The sequence below is a fragment of the Somniosus microcephalus genome, chromosome 5 (assembly GCF_052327205.1).
Source record: "Somniosus microcephalus isolate GS21.2 chromosome 5, FLI_Smic_1.0, whole genome shotgun sequence".
Classification (NCBI taxonomy): domain Eukaryota; kingdom Metazoa; phylum Chordata; class Chondrichthyes; order Squaliformes; family Somniosidae; genus Somniosus; species Somniosus microcephalus.
The window spans coordinates 272,984,570-273,008,533 of record NC_140991.1 but is presented as its reverse complement, the minus strand read 5'-3'; the positions used below and the strand labels follow the sequence as shown (position 1 = coordinate 273,008,533).

The 23,964-nt window shown below is 42.5% G+C and overlaps 1 protein-coding gene across 2 annotated transcripts in view; it reads right to left on the bottom strand.

The window, feature by feature from the left end:
- anln (anillin, actin binding protein) overlaps window positions 1–23,964 on the bottom strand; it is a 97,782-nt gene that overhangs the window by 48,822 nt on the left and 24,996 nt on the right. For both annotated transcript variants that reach the window (XM_085988960.1, XM_085988961.1), the window contains exons 4-10: window positions 19,241–19,578; window positions 17,811–18,063; window positions 16,908–17,101; window positions 15,405–15,506; window positions 13,568–13,754; window positions 9,740–9,871; window positions 3,612–3,868 (exon numbers count right to left, since the gene is read on the bottom strand). In XM_085988960.1, coding sequence (XP_085845086.1) covers window positions 3,612–3,868; window positions 9,740–9,871; window positions 13,568–13,754; window positions 15,405–15,506; window positions 16,908–17,101; window positions 17,811–18,063; window positions 19,241–19,578 — 1,463 coding nt within the window. The remainder of the gene's footprint in view (window positions 1–3,611; window positions 3,869–9,739; window positions 9,872–13,567; window positions 13,755–15,404; window positions 15,507–16,907; window positions 17,102–17,810; window positions 18,064–19,240; window positions 19,579–23,964) is intronic.

Genomic DNA, 23,964 nt, shown 5'->3' with positions numbered 1-23,964 from the left:
AAGGAGGGGGGGAAGAGAAGGAGGGGGGGAAGAGAAGGAGGGGGGGAAGAGAAGGAGGGGGGGGAAGAGAAGGAGGGGGGGAAGAGAAGGAGGGGGGGAAGAGAAGGAGGGGGGGAAGAGAAGGAGGGGGGGAAGAGAAGGAGGGGGGGAAGAGAAGGAGGGGGGAAGAGAAGGAGGGGGGGAAGAGAAGGAGGGGGGGAAGAGAAGGAGGGGGGGAAGAGAAGGAGGGGGGGAAGAGAAGGAGGGGGGGGAAGAGAAGGAGGGGGGGAAGAGAAGGAGGGGGGGAGAGAAGGAGGGAGAGAGAGAGAGAGAGAGAGAGAGAGAGAGAGAGAGAGAGAGAGAAAGAAAGAAAGAAAGAGCAACATAATATCCTTAGAAAAAATCAAATAGGCTTTCTTCCAAAAACACCGCACCACCGACCATATCTATACCCTTCACACTCTCATTGAAAAACATATACACCAAACAAAAAATGGGAAAATATTCGCTTGTTTCATTGACTTCAAGAAAGCCTTTGACTCTATCTGGCACGAAGGGCTCTATTATAAACTTCTTCAGTGTGGAATAGGGGGCAAAGTCTATGACCTTATTAAATCGATGTATCTGAAAAATAAATGCGGGTGTCAAAATTGGAGACAAACGCACCGGTTTCTTCACCCAGAAAAGAGGCCTCCGGCAGGGCTGCAATTTGAGCCCGACCCTGTTCAACATATATATATAAATGAATTAGCAGACATGCTGGAAAAAAGCGAGTCACCGGGTCTCTGTCTCCTGGATGGAGAAGTGAAATCCCTGTTCTATGCGGACGACCTGGTTCTGCTGTCTCCCACAGAACAGGGATTACAGCAACAACTAGACCTACTCGACAAATACCGCCAAAATTGGGCCCTAACAGTAAATCTAAAGAAAACCAACATCATGATTTTTCAGAAAAGGCCCAGGTGTCAGGAAAACAAATACCAGTTTACTCTCAGTGATACCATCATAGGACACACTATGAGCTACACTTACCTTGGTCTAACCATTACAGCATCAGGGAGCTTCAGCATAGCAGTGAATGCACTAAAAGAAAAAGCCCGAAGAGCCCTATATGCAATAAAAAGAAAATTCTACAACATCCAAATCTCAATCAAAATCTGGCTCAAAATATTTGACAGCATAATCCTGCCCATTGCGCTGTACGGTAGTGAAGTATGGGGCCCGCTCAATCACCATAGCTACACTAAATGGGAAAAACACACAATAGAAGCCCTACATGCAGAATTTTGCCGAAGCATTCTTCGCACCCAAAGGAAAACACCAACAAATGCATGCAGAGCCGAACTAGGCAGATACCCACTGATAATAAACATCCACAAACGAGCACTAAACTTCCTAAATCACCTCAAATCTAGCTCCCCAGACACCCTTCATTTTAAAGCCTTCCAGACCCAAGAGCTAAACCCAGAAAAAGAGTCCCCTGAGTCAGCTGCTACTGAAACTAAGTACTCCTACTCAGCCGGACCCTGACCAGTCCCAGACCAACACTGCCGTCCAAACACCAATCCGAGTGAACCAAATCATTAAACAATGCAAAGAAACCTACCTGGAACATTGGAACAAAATAACCAAAAGCCAAAGCAGATTAGAATGTTACCGGGCCCTAAAAAGAGAATATAAACTGGCAGACTATCTCTCGACCATCAGAGACACAAAACAGAGACAGACCCTCACCAGGTACAGACTAAGCGACCACCAACTGGCAATTGAAAAAGGAAGATACAAGAAATCCTGGCAGCCTAGAGAGAATAGAATATGTGATCAATGTCTGGCCGGCGAGGTTGAGACAGAGATGCATTTCCTCCTAAAATGCAAAAAATTCAACACAACAAGAAACATATTATTTGACAAGCTCAGCCAAACAACCCCAGATTTCAAAGAATTGGATGACCTGTCAAAATTAAGATTAGTCCTGGGAGAAGGAGACAGACCATACCTTGGTGCCAAATATGTAACAACATGTCACAACCTGAGGACTGTTTAAAATTAATACTGAATGTACCCAACGATGTTCAACGACTTTAAATTAATATTGTTTAAACTAATATTGTATGTACCCAACGAAGGTCAAAATTGTTTGACACCTACAGAATGTTGGAAAACTGTACTTTTTGTTATGTAAGCTTTGGCAATATGGTTCCCTGTAAACTTTCATGCCAATAAAGCATTTGAATTGAATTGAGGGAGCGAGAGAGAAAGGGAGCGAGAGAGAAAGGGAGCGAGAGAGAAAGGGAGCGAGAGAGGGGAGAAAGAAAGAGAGAGAAGGAAAGAGGGAGAAAGAAAGAGAGAGAAAGAGAGAAAGAAAGGGACAGAGTTAGAAAGACAGTCAATTAGGTACTTTTTTGAAGTTGAGTCAGTTGTCATGTAGGGAAATAGGCAGACAATTTGTGCACAGCAAGGGCCCACTCAGGACAATAAGATAAATGACCTGGTATCTTTGGTCATGTTGTTTGATGAATAAATATTGGCCAGTAAATCAGGAGAACTCCCCTGCTCTTTGAACATTGCCGTTGGATCTTTTACATCCAGCTGAGAGGTCAGATGGGCCTCGGTTTAACCTCTCATCTATAAAACGACACCTGACACTGCAGCACTCCCTCAGTACTGCACTGAGGTGTCAGCAATATTCCTGTTAAGCTGCGCAGCGGTCTGGAGGTCTCGGCAGCCGACTCACCAGCTTTTAAATGGAAAAACCACGCATGCGCGCCCCCAAAAAATTAGAGGGAACATTGGGCGTTAGCCTAGATTATGCATTTAAATCACTAGAGTGGGGCTTGAACCCACAACCGTCCGACTTAAAAGTGAGTGCTGCCACGAAGACAAGGCTGACACTAAAATAATCCCAAGGACAAGCTACTTTAGTTATGAGTAGAGAAAATAGGGATCTTTTCTTTGGAACAAAGATGGTCAAAATCCTTAAGAGGTTTTGATAAAGTACCTCAGGAAAAACTATTTCTACTGGGTGGTGAGTTCGTAACTACAGGGCATGAATTTATCATCCCAAAAGAATGGAAAGGTTAGGATTTTTTTTTGGTGCAGAGGACTGTTAGAACTTGGAATGTCCTAGCAGAAATCAGTGGTGGAAGTATAATAGCTTTTAAAAAGAGAAAAGTGGATAAATATTTGGCAAAGAAAAATTTAAAGAATATTGGGAAAGGGCAGGTGAACAGGACTAGGTGGATAGCTCTGACAGAAAGCCGACACAGGCAAGTGCCAAATGGCCCCTTTCTGTATGGTACAATTCTAGGATTCAAAGATAATTTGGTGCTAAACTGGCAGTCAGAGGTTACAAGGGTAGTTGCAGTGAGAAATGGAAATGTCACACTGGTGCATTCAGGGGTGCTCTTCTGAAGCTGGGGTTAAGGTACATTAATGGGGTAGAGCAGAAGGGGCTTAAGCAGTATGGAGTGCTCCCATATTAGGTATTACATGCAGTCACTGAATGCCCAAAATGGCAATGTTCCAGTTTCCAGCAATAACAATCGTTACCTTGATGAACATACAAGTCCACCAGGAGAGAAAAAAATATCCTATATACATAAATGCACAGGATTCTACAAAACTAATCTCACCTTTGTATTTGTGACAGCATCAACTGTTTCCACCAATGGAGCAAGCAGCGACATTGAGGATATGTTCAGTTCATCATTTTTCTCCTCCACTTCACTTTCAGTTTCTTTACCGTACACTTTTCTCTCATCCAACTCATCATCTCCATATTCCTCTTCTTCCAGGACACCGTCAAACAGTTCATTAATGACCTCAGAACTGTTCATCTCATCATAATTGTCGACACTCATCTCAATTACACTTACTGTTTCAATTTTATCTGGCAGGTGCAAGATTAAAAAGGTAACATTTTAAACATCTTAGTTTTTGAACACTTATAATGCGTTACTGATTAGAAACAATTTCATACATAATACTGTAGCCAGGTGCAGAGTAAAGCTCCCTCTAGTCTGCTCCAACCAGTCTCAGAACACCACCACAACATATTTCTCCTCTTCTCATACCACCCAACATTATGGTTGGAGTGGGGTTGCCAGTGCAGTGTCAAATTGTGGACAGATGTGTACTGTGAACATTCTCAAACCTTACAACCAGCAGACAGAGATGACTTTCTAGTCCTATCTATCTGCCTAAATTCATATCTATATCTAAGGGTGAAATAATGGTAGAGTAGCCCACTCTACTATCCAGTTCCCACCCCACCAGCCCTCCCCAACATGAATACATGTATTAAGCAGGCATATGCAGTTTGCTATACATGAGAGTATTCAACACTACTGTTTTCAGAGAACAGACAGGGCTCACCCTCCCAGGTTAGGACCTTCTCCTTCCCCCCTCCCCACCCAATAAGTTCCCGACTTCCCCCCTCCCAAACAAGTTCCTGACCTTCTCTCCGACACATTCCTGACAGTCTCTCCCCGCCCCCCACAAGTTCCTGGCCTTCTCCCCACCCCCAACAAGTTCCGGACCGTCTCCCCCCTTCCATAGATGGGGCATTGTGTGGGGGTTACGGATTGTTAACAGGTTTATTGGGCATGAAGTGAATAGTGACTGTGTCATGAGTTCCGGATTTTGTCCAGTCTAATGATGTCACTTGCCGCACACGCGCTGGGCTTTCCGAGCAATCAGCCAGGTCTAGGCAGGAGGAGAGCGAGAACGTGGTGAGTGTAAAGGGGGTGGGGATGCGGTTGGAAGAATGTGATCCACATCTAAGGGGCGGGAGAACGTGATCCACCTTCCCATCTGGTTCCCGTTCTCATTCCCTGCACTTTAGACCAGGATCACGTTCTTCCCCCATCCCCACTGTTCTCTGTGCTCTTCCCTCCCTGGCCCCCACCCCCCATGTTCCTGACCACCTCCTCCCACCGCCGAGTTACTGACCTTCTCTCCCCCACCTCCCACCCAGAGCTCCTGCCCTTCTCCCCCTCTGATTCCCTCTCCTCTTCCCCCCCCTCCAACAGCCTCTCCACCCCACTCCAACTCCCTCTCCTCTCGCCCCCCCTCCCCTCCCCCACCCCCCCTTTGACCTCTTCTCTCCCACCCCCCGACTCCCTCTCCACCGCTCAGACTCCCCCCTCTCCTCTCCCCCCACTCCGATTCCCTAACTCCACCACCTCCCAAAACACATGCAGCACAAACAGGCCGAAACTTCGGCCTGGCATCTCCGTCTGGGGGTGGGGAGGGAAAAACGATCACTCCAGAAATACCCACACAGACAGCAAGTGGTGTTGAAGCTCCGGCCCCGCGACTGCAGAGCCCGAGTCTGGTCCCCACACCCAGACTCCCACCCAGAGGCCGTGGCCTACTGCTCCCCCCAGATAGGACAAGGGCCCTCCAGAGTGCATGCGCAGCCACAACGTTGGGTGCGTATGCGCGGCTCCAGTGGGGGAAGATATAGTTTTTAGGCTCCGCCCCCATGTTCGTGCAAATAATCACTCCGTTTATAGCTCCTTTAATGTAGTAATACATCCCAAGGCACTTAAGAGCTTTATTAATAAATATTTTTGATACTGAGTCACAGAAGGAGATATTAGGACAGTTGACCAAAAGCTTGGTCAAAGTGGTAGGTTTTAAGGAAACATAGAAAAATAGGAGCAGGAGTAAGCCATTTGGCCCATTGAGCCTGCTCCGCCATTCAATATGATCATGGCTGATCCTCTATCTCAATACCATATTCCCACTCTCCCCACACCCTTTGATGCCTTTTGTATCTAGAAATCTATATCTCCTTCTTAAATATATTCAGTGACTTGGCCTCCACCGCCTTCTATGGTAGAGAATTCCACAGGTTCACCACCCTCTGAGTGAAGAAATTTCTCCTCATCTCAGTCCTAAATGTCCTATCCCGTATCCGGAGACTGTGACCCCTCGTTCTAGACCCCGCAGCCAGGGGAAACATCTTCCCTGCATCCAGTCTATCTAGCCCCGTCAGAATTTTATGTTTCAATCGGATTCCCTCTCATTCTTCTAAACTCTAGTGAATACAGGCCTAGTCGACCCAATCTCTCCTCATACAACAGTCCTGCCATCCCAGGAATCAGTCTGGTGAACCTTCGCTGCACTCCCTCTATGGCAAGTATATCCATTCTTAGGTATGGAGACCAAAACTGCACACAGTACTGCAGGTGTGGTCTCACCAAAGCCCTGTATAACTGTAGTAAGACATCCTTGCTCCTGTACTCAAATCCTCTTGCAATGAAGGCCAACATACCATTTGCCTTCCTAACTGCTTGCTGCACCTGCATGTTTGCTTTCAGTGACTGGTGTACAAGGACACCCAGGTCCCTTTGCACATCAACATTTCCCAATCTATCGCCATTTAAATAATACTCTGCCTTTCTGTTTTTCCTACCGAAGTGGATAACTTCACATTTATCCACGTTATACTGCATCTGCCATGTATTTGCCCACATTTATCCACGTTATACTGCATCTGCAATGTATTTGTCAACTTGTCTAAAATTGCCTTGAAGCCTCTTTGCATCCTCCTCACAACCCCACCTAGTTTCGTGTCGTATGAGGAGAGATTGGGTCGACTAGGCCTGTATTCACTAGAGTTTAGAAAAATGAGAGGGGATCTCATTGAAACGTATAAAATTCTGACAGGGCTAGATAGACTGGATGCAGGGAGGATGTTCCCCCTGGCTGCGGGGTCTAGAACGAGGGCTCAGTGTCTCCGGAAATATTACATTTGGTTCCCTCATCCAAATCATTGATATATATTGTGAATAGCTGGGGCCCAAGCACTGATTCCTGTGGTACCCCACTAGTCACCGCCTGCCACCCCGAAAAAGACCCATTTATTCCTACTCTCTGTTTCCTGTCTGTTAACCAATTTTCAATCCATGCCGGTATATTACCCCCAATCCTATGTGCTTTAATTTTGCACACTAACCTCTTATGTGGGACTTATCAAAGGCCTTCTGACCATTCACTGGTTCTCCCTTATCTATTCTACCAGTTACATCTTCAAAAAACTCCAGGAGGTTTGTCAAACACGATTTCCCTTTCAAAAATCTATGTTGACTTTGTCTAATCCTGTTGATATTTTAAAGAGCACCTTAGAGGAGGAAAGAGAGAAGTAGCGAGGTTTAGGGAGGGAATCCCAGAGTTTAGGGCCAAGGCAGCTGAAAGCACAGTCACCAATGGTGGAGCGATTAAAATCGGGGATGCGCAAGAGGCCAGAATTGGAGTAACGCAGAGTTCCAAGGCTTGTAGGGCTGGAGGAGGTTACAGAGATAGGGAGGGGCGAGGCCATGGAGGGATTTGAAAACAAGGATGAAGACTTTAAAATTGAGGCGGTGTCAGACTGGGTGCTAGTGTAGGTCAGAAAGCACAGGGGTGATGGATGAACGAGACCTGGTGCGGAAAATACGGGCAGCAGAGTTTTGGATGACCACATGTTTATGGCGGGTGGAAGATGGGAGGACGGCCAAGAGAGCATTGAAAGTGTCAAATTTAGGAGGTAACAAAGGCATGGATGAGGGTTTCAGCAGCAGAGGAGCTAAGGCCGGGTGATGTTACGGAGGTGAAAGTAGGCAGTCTTAGTGATGGAGCGGATATGTAGTCGGAAGCTCGTCTCAGGGTCAAACACAACAGTTGGCTCAGCTTCAGACAGTTGCCAGGGAGAGGGATGGAAACAGTGGTCAGGAAACAGAGTTTGTGGTGGGGACCAAAGACAATGCCTTCAGTCTTCCCAATATTTAGATGGAGGAAATTTCTGCTCATCCAATATTGGATGTTGGACAAGCAGTGCGACAAATCAGAGACAACGGAGGGGTCAGTAGAGGTAGTGGTGACATAGAGCTTAGTGTCATCAGCATACTGTGGAAACTGATGTGTTTTCAGATGATGTCATCAAGGGGTAGCATGTAGATGAGAAATAGAAGGGGGCCAAGGATGGATCCTTGGGGAACACCAGAGGTAACGATGCAGGAGTGGGAAGAGAAGCCATTGCAAGTGATTCTATGGCTATGATTCGATAGATAAGAATGGAACCAGGCAAGTGCAGTTCCATTCAACTGGACGGTGGAGGAGAGTGGTGTGGTCAACTGTGTCAAAGGCTGCAGATAGGTGGAGAAGGATGAGGAAGGATAGTTTACCACGGTCACAGTGACTTTGATACGAGCTGTTTCAGTACTGTGGAGGGGGCGGAAACCTGATTGGAGGGATTCAAACATGGAGTTCCGGGAAAGGTGGGCATGGATTTGGGAAAGGATGGGGAATTCACAAGGCTTCCAATCTCAATTGCTATACAATGACCACTGAGGAAAAGCATGCATCTGCTGAAAAAGCATGCTTTTGAGGATGTCAGCCAAATTGGATAAGGCTCGGCTCTAATAGCTTGCCCACACTCACTAGGTTCACATGTAAAGAATTGCTACTTGGGGCAAATTACTGGAGGCCAGATGAATCAATGTTTTCATGAAAGTAAAGTAAGTGTGGGGGTAGGCAGGAACATAATCTCCATTTCAGTAATCAGCTGTTGCATCATTATACTGGTAAAGTTCCCACACCAACATACATATTTAGTGCCTTTAATGTAAAAGCATTTTAAGTCAACAACCAATCAGTATCATGTTCTGATATTCGTCAGTGTTTTGTAAAGAAACACAAGAATAAAGAAAAATTAAAGCCCATCAAAACACATCCAAGTACTCTAACTCTCACATCACAGTATATATCAGATTTTGAACATTTACCTCTACTACCATGTCTCACAGATTATTCCAAATATTTAAGACTGAATGAAGAAATTCTTCCCAATATCTGTTTAACTTTAGTCATCTGGTCCTACTTACCTGGCTTACTTAATACTCTGGGTTGATCTTATCTGTGGCATTTAAAATATTTTATTTACTTTGATGAGGCTTTCCTTTGTAGGCAATAGTGCGCAAGCTTATCTAATTTTCTTCAAGACTACTATGGGTGTTGTCTGGCCAGAAACATACTGAGTGGCCTAGATCAGTACCTGAAAGTACCTATTCAAGTGCGAATCAGCTGTGGCTCAGTGGTAGCACTCTCACCCGAGTCAAAGGTTGTGGGTTCAATTCCCACTCCAGGGCTCGAGAACAAAATCTAGGCTGACACTCCAGCGCAGTACTGAGGGAGAGCTGCACTGTTGCAGGTGTTGTGTATCGGCTGAGATGTTAAACGGAGGCCAAATCTACCCTCTCGGGTGAATCTAAAAGATCCATGGCACTGTTTTGAAGAAGAGCAGGGAAGTTGTGGTGTACTGGCCAATATTTATCCCTCAACCAACAATTAAAAACAGATTAGCTGGTCATTATCTCATTGCTGTTTGTGGGACCTTGCTGTGCACAAATTGGCTACCACATTTCCTACAATACAATCGTGACTACACTTCAAAAATACTTCATTAGACTGAAAAGCGCTTTGGGACATCCTGAGGTCATGAAAGGCACTATATAAATGCAAGTCTTTTTCTTTCCTTATCACTCCACTTTTCATTATACTATAGCAATATTTATGTTTTGCAGACAATTTAAGTATTTCAGTAACTGGTACTGACAGCTCACTATCAAAATATAGGTTAGTGCAACTGATTGCTAGGAACTGTTTTTACTCAAAATCCCAGAAGTCATTTTTAGCAATCAGTAGGCAAAATACTACAGCCTCAAACAGAAATGGCTAGATGGTAGCGGCGTACCAGTACTTCTTTCATCATTACCTCTCTTTTCTTCATTAACTGAGGTACTCTCTGTGACATTCAGTCGTTCAGAGACAACGGTCACCTTTTTGAAAGGGCTTAATTTGGCAGGACTACTTGGAACCTCCTTCATGTTTCGTTCACTGGAAGCAACTATCAGAATTAAATAAAATATACGTTGAGATCCAAATAAAAGGCACAAAATCCTAGGCAAGTTGAAAGATCAGTTTGTAAAACCCTACAAGAGTTCCTAAATTATTTAAGTCAAGTAACAAGCTCTACTGATTTTTCCACTTTATCTCCTTCCCCTGGTGTCTTACATCATGGACTATCCAGATCAAAAGAAGATGGGGAAGGAAAATGCTTGCAGATTTAAGATAATTGCCAAAAGAACCAGAGGGGAGATGAACATAAGAACAGGAGTAGGCCATTTAGCCCCTCGAGCCTGTTCCGCCATTCAATTAGATCATGGCTGATCTGCGATATAACTCCATATCCCTTAATACCTTTGGTTAACAAAAATCTATCAACCTCAGATTTAAAATTAACAATTGATCTAGCATCAATTGCTGCTTGCGTAAGAAAGTTCCAAACTTCTATCACTGTGTGTAGAAGTGTTTCCTAATTTCACTCCTGAAAGGTCTGACTCTAATTATTAGACTAGTCCTAGACTCCCCAACCAGCAGAAATAGTTTCTCTCTATTTACTCTATCTGTTCCCCTTAATAGAGTCATAGAGTAGAGTCATAGAGTAATACAGCACGGATAGAGGCCCTTCGGCCCATCGTGTCCGCGCCGGCCATCAAGCCCTGTCTAATCTAATCCCATATTCCAGCATTTGGCCCGTAGCCTTGTATGCTATGGCATTTCAAGTGCACATCCAAATGCTTCTTAAATGTTGTGAGGGTTTCTTGAAAACTTTGATCAAATCACCACTTAACCTTCTAAATTCCAGGGAATACAACCCTAGTTTATGCAATCTGTCCTTGTAATTTAACCCTGGGAGTCCAGGTATCATTCTGGTAAACATATGATGCACTCCCTCAAGGTGTGGTGCACAAAACTCCCCCTAGCACTCCACGCGTGGTCTAACCAGGGCTTTGTATAGCTGCAACGTAACTTCTACCCCCTTGTATTCTAGTCCTCTAAATATAAAAGCCAGCATTCCATTAGCCTTTTTGATTATTTTCTGTACCTGCTCATGGCACCTGGACCCCAAAGAGAGACCTCCATTGTTTTTAGCTTTTCACCATTTAGAAAGTACACTGTTCTATCCCTTTTAGGTCCAAAGTGCCTACATTGCCCATGCTGAAATTAATGCCAGTTTTTCCCCCATTCACTTAATTTATCAGTACCTCTTTGTAATTTTATGCTTTCAGCTACACTGCCTATAATGCCGTCCCTTCTTTGTGTTATCAGCAAATTTGGATATGTGGCTTTCTATCCCATCATCTAATTTGTTAATAAATACAATGAATAACTGAGGCCCCAACACAGATCCCTGTGAGACATCACTAGTCACATCCTGCCAATTAGAGTACATGCCAATTATCCCTACTCTGTCTCCTGCAGCTCAGCCAATTTCCTAACCAGCTCAATAATTTGCCTTCAATTCCATGGGCTTCAACCTTAGGTGAACAGTCTCTTATGGGGGACTTTATTAAATGCCTTCTGGAAGTCCATATAAATAATCTCCATACTCTCCGAATTTTTTTTACGCAGCGAGCGGTTCCAATCTGGAATTCACGGTCTGAAAAGGTAGTGGAAGCAGATTCTCTAGTAAATGTCAAAAGGGAATTGGATATATACTTGAAAAGGAACATTTTGCAGGACTCTGGGGAAAAAGGAGAGTGGGACTAATTGGATAGCTCTTTCAAAGAGCTGGCACAGACATAATGGGCCCAATGGCCACCTTCTGTGCTGTTTGATTTCATATCTCTGCCAATGATGCTCTGGCAAGTATGAAGCCTTATTCATCAATTTATCCATGCAAAAAAGCACCAACCCTTTACTCAACACCTCCCAAAGACTGGGAACTGGGCGTGTGCATGTGTTCAAATGTATGGACAGTACTGCGGGCACATATGCACGTTTCATCATTCTTTGAAACACAAAGGGAATTCCATTTTTCTGTACATTAAATGGCTTAATTGGGATCTAGATCTAAATGTATCCACTTTACATTTATTTTAGAATATATAGACAAGAAACTTTAAAATCACTAGCTATAAAGGGGAATCATCACCTTGGGGATTTCCTTGGAAAAAAAATGCTAATGCAATATGCTTTCTAAGTTCATAAAAATCACTTTATGCCTGAGCAGTGAAGAGGAAATGCCCCATTCATCTCAGTGAGCAGCAAGAAGCATGAAAAGGTCATACTTCAGCATCTCAACTTCAAAAATAGAGTAAAAATGGTAACTATGACTGGGTGCAATTTTTTGTTAAAACTTTAAAAAGGCATTGCATGCAAGTATAAAACTGATATTTATTGAAGTTCTCAACTCTCCAATTGAAAAGGAATCAAGAGGGCAGAGGTGGGGATAATCCTTGGACCAGAGATTGGAAGGTAAAGGATAGGTGGAGTGCCTCTGAAATGCATCGATAACTGGTTGAAGTAGAGGAAGCAAAGCATGGTTAAATAACTGGTTGAAGTAGAGGAAGCAAAGCATGGTTAAATATCTGGATCCATGAATGAGGTTTACTAGTGGAGTGCCTCAGGTGTCACTACTGTTTAAAATATACACAAATGGCTTGGAGGGGTGTGCGAAAACAAAATTCTACAGGTTTGCAGATGGTACCAAAACAGGAAAAACTGCAAACAGGGACCAGGCTGATCAAATACAGAAATCTGGATAGCTTAGGGAGCTGGGCTGACAAGGAAGTGATTTCATTCAGTGTAGGCAAATGCAAAGTAATGAGATTGGGAAAGGAAAAAAAAAGAGTGGCAGTGCTTATAAACAACATGGTATTGTTCTACAGGACATGACCAGAGACAGATTTGAAGGTCCTGATGAACAGATTTCTGAAGCTATCAGCATAGTGTTAGGTAGCAGTAAAGAAAGCAAACAGGAACTCGGGCTGCATAGCTAAAGGAACAGAGTACAAATCTTCAGAATGGATTCTGAGTTTTTACAGAGCGCACCTGGAGTACGGATTACAATACTGGTCACCGTACTTTGAGAAAAACATCCAGACACTGGACATCGTGCAGCAAATGACAAGTAAAATGATGGTGATTGTCAGGCACCCGAGTTACAAAAGGTGGAGAAATTGGGAATGTTTACACCAGAAAAGAGAAGGCTCATTGGTGATCTTATTGAAAGTTTTCAAGATTCTAAAGGGTATAGGCAAGATAAATGTCCTTAAGTTTAGCACAGTCAGATTCTACAAGAGTGTATAGCCTCAAACTTAGAAGGATGATGATGAAAAGACAGTTTCGATTTAGCGACTTTACAGAGAGTGGCGAATGCATGAAATGAACTGCCCAAGGAGGCAGCAGGGACTAATAGGATCAGGCAGAATTGGATAAATAGCTGGCGAAAAATTTGATGGAAGGGAATGAGAGTCATCGTGGGGTATGATACTCCTTAGACACTGGGACTGGCCAGATGGATCACAGTGGTCTCTATCTTCTTAAAACACCCTGTCACAATCATCAAGTCGTGCATTTGTTTTTCCCAGATTTCGTAGCCTTGTATTTTAACTAAGTGGCAGAAATCCTGGGGTGAGCACAAGGATGTGATTGGGGTTTGTTCCTCGTGCCCAATAGTTTCACTGGCCATTTCTCAGCACAAATTAAATTAAATATGTAACAAAACAACTAATTTCTTTGAATAAGACCTTTGTACCTGCAGATTCGGTGTTAGATATTTTCACAGATGAAGGTTCAAGCGCCTCTGTTAATGCAGGTTTCAGTGGCGATTTTGTATTTGGTTCTGATGTCGATTGAGGCGGGCGTTGTAGAGCACTCATCTGGGATCTGTGAACTTCTGCACTCTCTTGCTCAGAGGTGCTAAGGATAGGATCACTAGAATTCTATTTTGAAGTTAAAGAAAGGATGGGTGATTAGCTTCTTTGTACGTTTCCATTATCTGTACGACAAAGGTTAGGAACATAATGCGAGAAGTAATGAAATACAAGTTTATTCCAATTGTGAGGAATACATGGCAACTTCTCAAAACTGAGATCAGTGCCATGAACAATGACAGACAGGAAAAGTCCCTCTGGTCCATCCAGCCTGTCCCATACAATTGTGATACCTTGTGCATCACAATATATACACTTCCCCACCCCACCCCAAACCAGGTGATGTATGCTGTATGTTTCTACTGGCTCATTTATATAAACCATTCAATACGGTGGATTTATTGTGCTAGGAAAAGGAGTTAAGAGTGGCAATGTTCATGTGACTGTTTTGCTAGAAGACAACAACGGGTTTTTGGCGCTCTTACTACATCAGATGATATCTGCCTTGAATAGGCCTGAAGTTAAAAGCAAAAGTCAGACGTCACCAAGCAGACAATTGGGTAACAATGAAAATTGAACAGGGATCCTGTTAATTTTAGATAACATTTTAATAGAAAGTTACAATTAAATCTACAGCTGATAATTAATTTTTTGAAATGCAAGTTATGCAGGATGGAGAGACAAGAGACCAATTTTAATGAAAACTGATTTGGAAGTTATTACCTTCAGCTAGTGAAAGTAATTGAGACAAAATAAAGCATATAATATTCACAAATCTACATTGTTATCCATAAACTTGAGCTCAACAAAAATTATGCTGCACAACTCGCACCAAGTCCCGTTCACCACCACCTCTGTGCTCGTTAACCTACATTGGCTCCCAGTTCAGTACGCCTTGATTTTAAAATTCTCATCCTGGTTTTCGAATCCCTGCACTGCCTCGGCCCTCCCTATCTCTGTACCCTCCTCGAGCCCTATGCTCCTCCAATTCTGGCCTCTTGCATATCCCCAATGTTAATTGCTCCACCATGGGCGGCTGTGCCTTCAGCTGCCTAGGCCCTAGACGCTGGAATTACCTCCCTAATCCTCGCTACTCCTTAAAACCTACCACTTTGACCAAGCTTTTGATCACCTGTCCTAATATCTGCTTATGTGACTTGGTGTCAAATTTCATTTGATAACGCTCGTGAAGTGACTTGAGACATTTTACTAAGCTAAAGGTGCTATATAAATGCAAGTTAGTTATTGTTGTTTAAAACAAAGTATAAAATCCTTCAGTTCTGTTATGCAGACTTTTTTTGGAACCATAAGAGTCCTGATCTTGAATTTGAACAAGTTTCTAAGCATATACACAAATTTCTTAAGAGATAACAATCCCTTTATCTAATCATCGTATTGAAAACAAGCATCCATAAGCATTGCAAACAAGCATTACAGACACCCAACAAGCTTCAAATGCCTAGATGTGATACACGACTAAATTAGTCTATGTAAACTGCCTCAATTGAACTTATTATGCTGTTTTGTCCCTCTTACTTAGCTTGCACAAACTATTCCCAACTTCAAACTACATTGAGGGCTACGAGATGTAGTTTTTCTTTTCTAGGGAAGGTGGTGGAGTGGAACGAAACAAGATTCAAAGCATTTCTCATCACTGTGCAGGTTTCTAAAGAAGTCACTAGTTTATATTATTACAGTTTATTAGGGAGAAATACATACCTCAGGCAGCTTGGAGGAGCAATTTTCTTTTTTCTTATCAGCACTCCACAAGTTGCCCTTCTGAAAACGATTGCGAATATTAGCCAGCTCTTTTTCCCGCTCCTGAAACACAATTACAACAGCAAAACTATGAAAAGGGATTATTCTGGCTTGGCAAAATGTATATTTAATATGCTGTGTACTGAACTGAAAACCGTTTCTGAATAATTAAGGAAATCGTGACTACTTATACAGCCAGAATTCATAAAACACAACCCAAGTTTGAGTTATTAATGAGTTAAGAAAGCAGAATTTAAAAAAGAGGTATATTTTATTTTTTATCAACTAATGCAATCTTCTGCCTTAAATTCCCAAAATTACACTGCAAGTACTCATTCTACACTGAAAGTAGAGGTAAGAAGCTTCATCAATCTCCCATTAAGCTTGTCAAACCCATTCTTTCCCTTCTAGCACATGAGCATGCCTGGCACTGCACTATTACATTTGTCCACTTAGAAACTGAACTTCTAAAAGAAGTAATTAATCAAAATGCAAGTGCAATTGAGAAGCTCATCACAACAGGAAAATAACACAAGACTGAAGGTAAGGAAGAAGGGGGAAATGAGTGAAGCAGGAAATTCAAAGTTTTGGTTTCAAATATTGTTTTGGATAATGAAAATGTCAACAATACATAAACCTGATGTAGACTTTTCTTTTTAAATGGTCCTTTAAGTTCAGAAATGAATACAAGCTGGATAGGATATAATGATACCACTCAAACTCATAATTCTAGTTTAAAATAAACAAATTAATTAAAATTTAGTTGTGGTGCAAATAAGTTGCAACTACTCACTATAGTGGCAGTCTGTATTAACAGAACCATAAGCATGAAATTAGTTAACATAATTACTCCAGCTTAAGATATGGCAGTATTAAAGCCTGCTAGAAAAGCACAAGTTGGCACCTGTGACTCTCCATGCAACAAGGGGAGAGTTGGAACTTTCCCACAGGAATGGAAGGGTAGGGTAAAATAATTTACTGTGGGGCTGTTCATATACTTACCAGCTTCTGAGTCACAAGGTTGTGGGTTCAAGTCCCACTCCAGAGACTTGAACACATAATCTAGGCCGATACTCCAGTGTTGGAGGTGCCATGTTTCAAACAAGACGTTAAACCAAGACCCCCGTCTGCTCTCAGGTAGATGCAAAAGATCCCATGACACTCTTTAGTAAAGCAGGGGAGTTCTCCCATGTATTCCGCTCAACATTTATCCCTCAACTAACATCACTAAAACAGATTAACTGCTCATTATCACATTGCTGTTTGTGGGACTCTACTTAACAACAGTGACTAAACTTCTAAAGTACTGCATTGGCTGTAAAGTGCTTTGGGATGTCCGGAGGTCGTGAAAGTTGCTATATAAATGCAAGTCTTTCTTTTTAAGCAGAGCCAGAGACAGATCAAAATATAGGTTGTCTATCTAGGAGCCCAGAATGGATCTTGGGGTAAAGTTCAAGTCCAGACCTGTTTAAGTTGCTGAGTTAGATTTGCTGTAGCGGAAGGTTCCTGCTGTTTAAAAAGCTGCTCCTGAATTGCTTTTGTGCTGGGAGTAACGCTGGAAGTTCTCTGTCCAGGAGTGGATGGAGCAGGGCTTGATACACCGTGCTGTTGGCAACGCTCACCAAAACGTTCCAGGAAAGACTTGACCCCTGTACCACCTACAACATATTTGGGGATTAAAGGAGTCATCTCAATTGTCCAAGTGCGGCAATATTCCAAATACTTTGCTTGCTTCTAAGCTTAGTTTTCTAAATAGTAATTTTAAACAGAAATAATTTAACTGCAAGTGCAGGAATCAAACTATAATGTATAGGAACTAGTGAAGGTTTTTTTTATAAAATAAAATTTAAAAAATCTATGGTTGCACAGCATATATTTGCTCAAAAGTAATTGATCACATTTTAGAAATTTGTAGTATCGATCCTGAAGTTAGCTATGCGCGGAACCACATTAAAAAGGAAATTATTTTATTTAAATCAGGTATTGTAGCTTTCTTGCCCCTTTCCTCAATGGTCTGTATGGCACAGAACTACATTGGACAGTAGGCAGTCATTATCCAGTGTCCTACAGATTGGATGGTCTCAGATGTGATCTCCAGTCTATGCAGAGATAACTTATCTCAGCCAGGGAAGCAATTGGGGCATTTCAACTGGTTTATTAGAGATGGGAACAAAAATGTTTGAAGATCATAGTTAAAGTACAACAAACAATTACGCCAGAAAACCAGTTTCAAGTACGCAAGTGTAAAAAGGTCAAAATAATCTTCCTTATCTTGCTGTTCTTTGCATTCCATAAGCAAAAGGATATTAGGTTCAGTAACTTTGTCCTCATCATCCACATCCTAATATTCTTTGGGAAACAACTTACCTGGAGTAGTTATATTGTCTCTAGGCTGAACCTGGGCTGCTGACCCTTTGGTTAGTTGATCTCTAGACTGGGTCTGATGCTGGGCAAATGCCCCTTTCGCTGGTAATGGTTTGGCCTCCTCAGTTTTCTTTGGACTAGGCTGGACTTGATCCTGGGCAAGTGTCCTTTTAGGTAGCGGTGACTTGGGCCCTTCAGTTTTCTTTGGACTGGGTGGGATCGCTTTGGGTGAATGAACTGCAGACCGAACTGCTCCCTGACAAAATAGGTTAACCAGGACAATTAAGGCCAGAAGAATTTATGTACATCCACAAATCTGACACTGCAAAAGCCATCATAATTTTAATTCAAATTTGGAAGACAAATTTAAATTGCTATTGCCTCCAAATAATGCTACACGTTACTTCCAGAAATCTCAATTGTTTCTAAGTGTTTGTTGGTAAATTGATTTTCTTTCTTTTTTACTTTCCCATTTCACAGCAGTGTCTGGAGACCTGCTATCAATCTCTGAATATGGCACTCTTAAGCCAAGAAGCCTCTAATTTTCCCTTACTGTGGTAAAGAACCTGTGCTTTGCTCATCAGTAAAGGGGCAACTAGGAGCTGACCACTTGGGGATTGTTGGGCATCGACTGTACTTTACCACTCTAGTGGATAGCAAGTCAGACTCCCAACGCACTGCACCAATGTCCCCAAGTCATTATATACTTCTAACATTGCAGCAGAGCTCCGTTTGTGGCCGATTTACCAAAGTCACCATGTAACTCAGCCATCAGGTCCCAGGTTTGATAAGTTATTGGATCTAAACCAGGGAGCTACAAATGGCCTGCTTCCTAGTTGAACATAAAAAAAGCTAGTGATGTCACTCTTGATCACTATCAAATGTTTCCTGTCAGAAAGTGCATATGTGGGCACCCAGTGAGGATAAATACAGGTTCAACTGTGGTGGGTAACCCAATTCCACTCATCCATAGTCAAATACTCTGCCAACGCTCACTTTTTAGGCTCCAGCATTTAAAAAAAAATAACTATGACCTGAATAAACTGAAAGGCAGTCGGTGCCAATGGAACTGCACCTCAACATAAGGCATGGTATTCATTGCAGAAAATTCAAGAGGCTGGGGAAAAAAAATGTTTCCTATCCAGAAAGACAAACAGGCGACCTATTTTATTCAAAAAAAGTCAAACAGAAAAAAAATATTTCTCACGTAGACATTAGCTAATAAACCTATACCGTTTCTTAATCATACAGCAAAGTACTTTGATTCGGTATGACAGCAGCTAAAGGCAAACTCCATAGGAGAAGTAATTTAGAGGAACACGAGAAAATCTGATCGGGTAATATACATATTCTAAAAAATACAAAAAAAGGAGGTACCAAGAATCACAATTCACTATTAGAATTTTGGAGTCATTTTTTAGGTCTTCACCTACCTGTGAAACAGTAGAAGTTGCTTTATTAACTTTGCTTTCTACAAGCCTTTGAGGGCACGTTGTAGCTTGCTGTTTAACACTGCTACTGTCGCCAGTAGCTGTAGCTTTGTTTGCTGTGGGGGAAACTGGTAAACAAGCAGTACCAGGCTGTCCTGGTGGCTTGTTTCGCTTTATAGTCGGGTGACTCAAGTCGTCGTCCCAGGAGTTAATTGTTGCGGCAAGGTTTGCAAAGCGTCCTCTCCTTCCAGCTGGAGTTTTAGACTCAACAGTACTCACTGTCTGCTGAGGTGGAGGGGAAGCTGGCTTCCATGACTGCACAGGCGAATCAATGTCATTACCTGTTTATGAAGAAAACACAAACCATGACAAACAGAATTGCTTTGGAAGTTCAAATTCTATTTTATAATATGTAATTACTGAGCATTTTCTTCTTGGCAGATAGTTTATCTAAGCAGTAGTGCTTACAATCAGCATTTAATAAATGTTAAATTAAAATATTTTATAAATGCCAAGGTGGCATAATAAATGGGAATATTATCACCACAGTTTATACTGAAACTCCTTTATGCTTGGAAGAATAGATATTCAATTATATTGATAGTACATTTATATAACTCTAGCGTACTACCAGTGTTTAAAATACTTAGAGGGAAGAATGTTTCTAATGTAAACCATACCCATCCAATTAAAAAGTCAAGTCCTCTAGATCAGGAAATATTTGCAATTTAAAATAATTTCCTTAGTTCCGCAGAGACCTGTCGTTTCGGGTCTCCAATGAGGGAGCGGTTCCGTTTTAAGCTGGAAGTACTTTCCCAGTAATTACCTTCTCCTTTAACCATTACAGTGCCAGCACCTCCGGGGAATTCTGTTCTTCCCAAGCCAGCATTTTATTATTAATTACAGGAAACTGTGTGTTATCCAGAGGCTAAATGTCCGGCAAGCTCGAGCCACCAGCAACAATCAGGAGCCGTTTCGTTAGGTTTTTTTCTTTTCGTTGCTTTTTTCTCTTTTCGTTGCTTTTTGAAAATCTCCGTATGTTTCAACATCAGCGCTGGTGTGTCCGGCAGTTTTGAGGGAACGGCAACAGCTCGGTCCCATATAGCACAAAGTTTCCTGTAGTTCACACACCATGAAACTGAAAGATCTCCCATTACAGAAATACCACTGAAAGCCATAGTTTCATGATATTGCAATAAATGAACAAAAAAACACAAAAAAAATCTACATTTTAAAAGCTGTTCTCTCACCTCCATTTAATATATTTAGACTGTATTTCTTAACTGTTCGAACTTTTATTTAAGCTTAGTTCTTCAATTTTTAGAAAATATATATATTTTTTTTTATAAAGCCAACAAGTTTTTCCTTTGCTGTCAATAAATCTGCCACCTCTTCTGAACAATGGACCTACGCAAGTAAAATTCTGACCTGACCACCTAAATAATTAGTTCCAAAAGGAAAATTTTCTGTCCAATTAAAATTAAACCTATGCCACTAAATCAAACTTTTGATGTTCCTCAGGCTGCCAAGTGCTATGGGGAGCTGACACAACAAACTACATTAACCCTTGGGTCATTGTTGATGAGATAAAGAGCAGACTGTAGAAGCATTGCACAAATTAAGTACATGCCCTTAGATATGACAGTTTCTACCCCCTCCCATAAAAATCCCACCTACAATTCTGATTTAATTGCCCGTATTTTCCGACGCCTACGGGTGCGTACGCGCTGAGTATGGGAAATGCCGGTTTCAGGCACGCCTGCCCTGGAGAAGGGCCTCTGCGGGTGGAGAGTTCCACTTACTGCAGAACCTCCGCCCGCTGAAAACCCTTAGAAATCTTACACCTGGTAAAAGCAGGCGTAAGAGTATTAAAAAGTTTTTTTTTTAATTCTCACTCATTTATAATTTTAAAATACTTTAAAAGGTAAGTTTATTTTTAGCCCCGTTAAAAAAACCTTAATTTTTTGAAAAATAGTTGTTTAAAATGTATTTAATTTTAAATCATTTTAAAAAACATGATTTTTTAAAAAAAATTAATGTTTCAGCGTCTTTTTTCAGTGATCCCCATTCATACTTTTGACAGGTCTACCTGTCAAAAGTATGAAGGGGGATTCCCTTCTTTCATTGGTTCGCCTGGCCCACATGATCCCAGGGACCCTTGTGAACCGTATGCACCCCTGGGATATGTGGGCCCTGCGCATTTCAACTGCAGAGAGGCTCAGTATCGGAAGTGTCCGGACCTCGGGAGCCCTCAGGCAAGTGCGTAATTTTTTTCCGATAGGAGGCATCCGCACACAGGAAGCCTCCTATCGGAAATTACGGGCCAATAAGTCCTCTGTGGAGTTCTACAAGTAATCAACTTGCTCAGTGAAAAATGCACGTCAAAGGATTCCTTTAGAGCACATCCACTCAACTGATTTGTTTGCTGTATCTGCGGGCCCGACCAACACATTTTTTCCTGTATTTTGGTATTCAGTATTTTTTTTAAATTGAGATCCTCCAGTCCAATAGCATCGACATCAATGATATGAATCAGATGTCACCTGAGCGCATCCACTATATGATTTGGAATGAAGCAAATAGCGTGTCCAACAAAGCTCCACTACAAATATACACAAGCAGAGTCTTCAAAACATTTAATCCCAAGTCTTCTCTTCATAAAAGCACTAAAATCAGTTAGTCTTATAGATGCTTTAGTGTTATATTCCTCAAACTAATTTTTGCTGTAGCATCAAAAAAGCAAGTGGGGAGGGAGGGGAAGAGAAGGGTTAAAAGTGTGTAAGGAGAATGCCAGGCCTTCATAGAAACATAGAAAATAGGAGGAGTAGGCCATTCGGCCCTTCGAGCCTGCTCCGCCATTCAATGAGATCATGGCTGATCATCCAAATTCAGTACCCTGTCCCTGCCTTCTCCCCATATCCCTTGAGCCTCAAGAAACATATCCAACTCTTTCTTGAATATATTTAATGAACTGGCCTCCACCACCCTCTGTGGCAGAGAATTCCACAGGTTCACCACTCTCTTGGTGAAGAAATTCCTCCTCATTTCTGTCCTAAATAGCTTACCCCTTATCCTTTGACTATGACCCCTGGTTCTGGACTCCCCGGCCATCAGAAACATCCTTTCTGCATCTAGTCTGTCCAGACCTGACAGAATTTTATAGGTTTCGATGAGATCCCCTCTCAATCTTCTAAACTCCAGTGAGTATAAGCCCAATCGACACAATCTCTCCTCGTAAGTCATTCCTGCCATCCCAGGTATCAGCCTGGTGAATCTTCGCTGCACTCCCTCCATGGCAAGAACATCCTTCCTGAGGTAAGGTGACCAAAACTGCACACAGTACTCAAGGTGCGGTCTCACCAAGGCCCTGTACAACTGTAGCAAGACATCCTTGTTCTTGTACTCGAACCCTCTTGCTACGAAGGCCAACATACCATTTGCCTTCTTAACCGCCTGCTGCACCTCCATGCTTACCTTCAGCGACTGGTGCACAAGAACACCCAGGTCTCTTTGCACTTCCCCTTCTCCCAATCTATTGCCATTCAAATAATAATCTGCCTTCCTGTTTTTGCCACCAAAGTGGATAACCTCACATTTATCCACATTATAGTGCATTTGCCATGTTTCTGCCCAATCACCCAACCTGTCCAAATCGTACTGGAGTTTCACGACATCCTCCTCACAGCTTACCCTCCCGCCCAGCTTTGGTGTCGTCTGCAAATTTGGAGATATTACATCTAATTCCCTCGTCCAGATCATTAATATATATTGTGAACAGCTGGGGTCCTAGGACCGATCCTTGCGGTACCAGGAGGTTAAAACACAGGACTTTGAGTTACAGTTGATCTATAAGCAGAGGGGAGGGAGGGAGGGCAGCTTCCATATGTATGCTGACCATACCCAGTTTTACCTCTCCACTGTCTATCTCAATTCCAGAACTGCTGCTGTATTGTCTGACTGCCTGATATCAAGTCATGGCCAAAACAAAACTTCTCTGTAGCACAACACTGCAAAGTCCAGTGCCATCTTGTCTGGCTACCATCAGAAACTCTGCTTTAGCCCCAGATCCCAACTCCTTCATGGTTGCCTGCTCAAGCTCAAGCTGCATGACAGAGCCTTGTTTGACTTGAGCTGATCTTTCAACCCCACACCCAGTCTTGCCTCCACCTCTGAAATATCACCCATGTCCATACCTACCTTACCCCTCCACAGACACTGAAATAAGCTTTCTGTTTGTTAGCTTCAGATTCAACTTTTCTAGCCCCCCTCTTCAGCAACCCAGTGAGGTCCAAACCTACATGAACTATAATGCAACAAGAATTCTCCTGCCCGCTTTATGGGAACACCACCCTTCCACATTCCCCCTACAGGTTGCACATCATCCTAACTTGGACGTATATCGCCATTCCTTTATCGTCGCTTCATCAACATCCTGCAACTCCCTACCCAACAGAACTGTGCGAGTACTTTCACCACAGACTGCAGCAGTTCAAGGCAGTTCACCACTACCTTTGAGGGCAACTAGCGACGCCCAGATCACGAGGATGAATTAACAAAAAACTAATATGCGTAAAGTCCCGCTTACACATCATCCATCCTTGCCAACTTCTACTGACGACCTATGATGCCGCCCCCAGTGCATTGACTTCAAAATCCTAATCGCGATCTACAAATCCCTCTATGTCCTCGCACCTACCTCTGCAATCTCCTCCAACCCTGTGCCACTG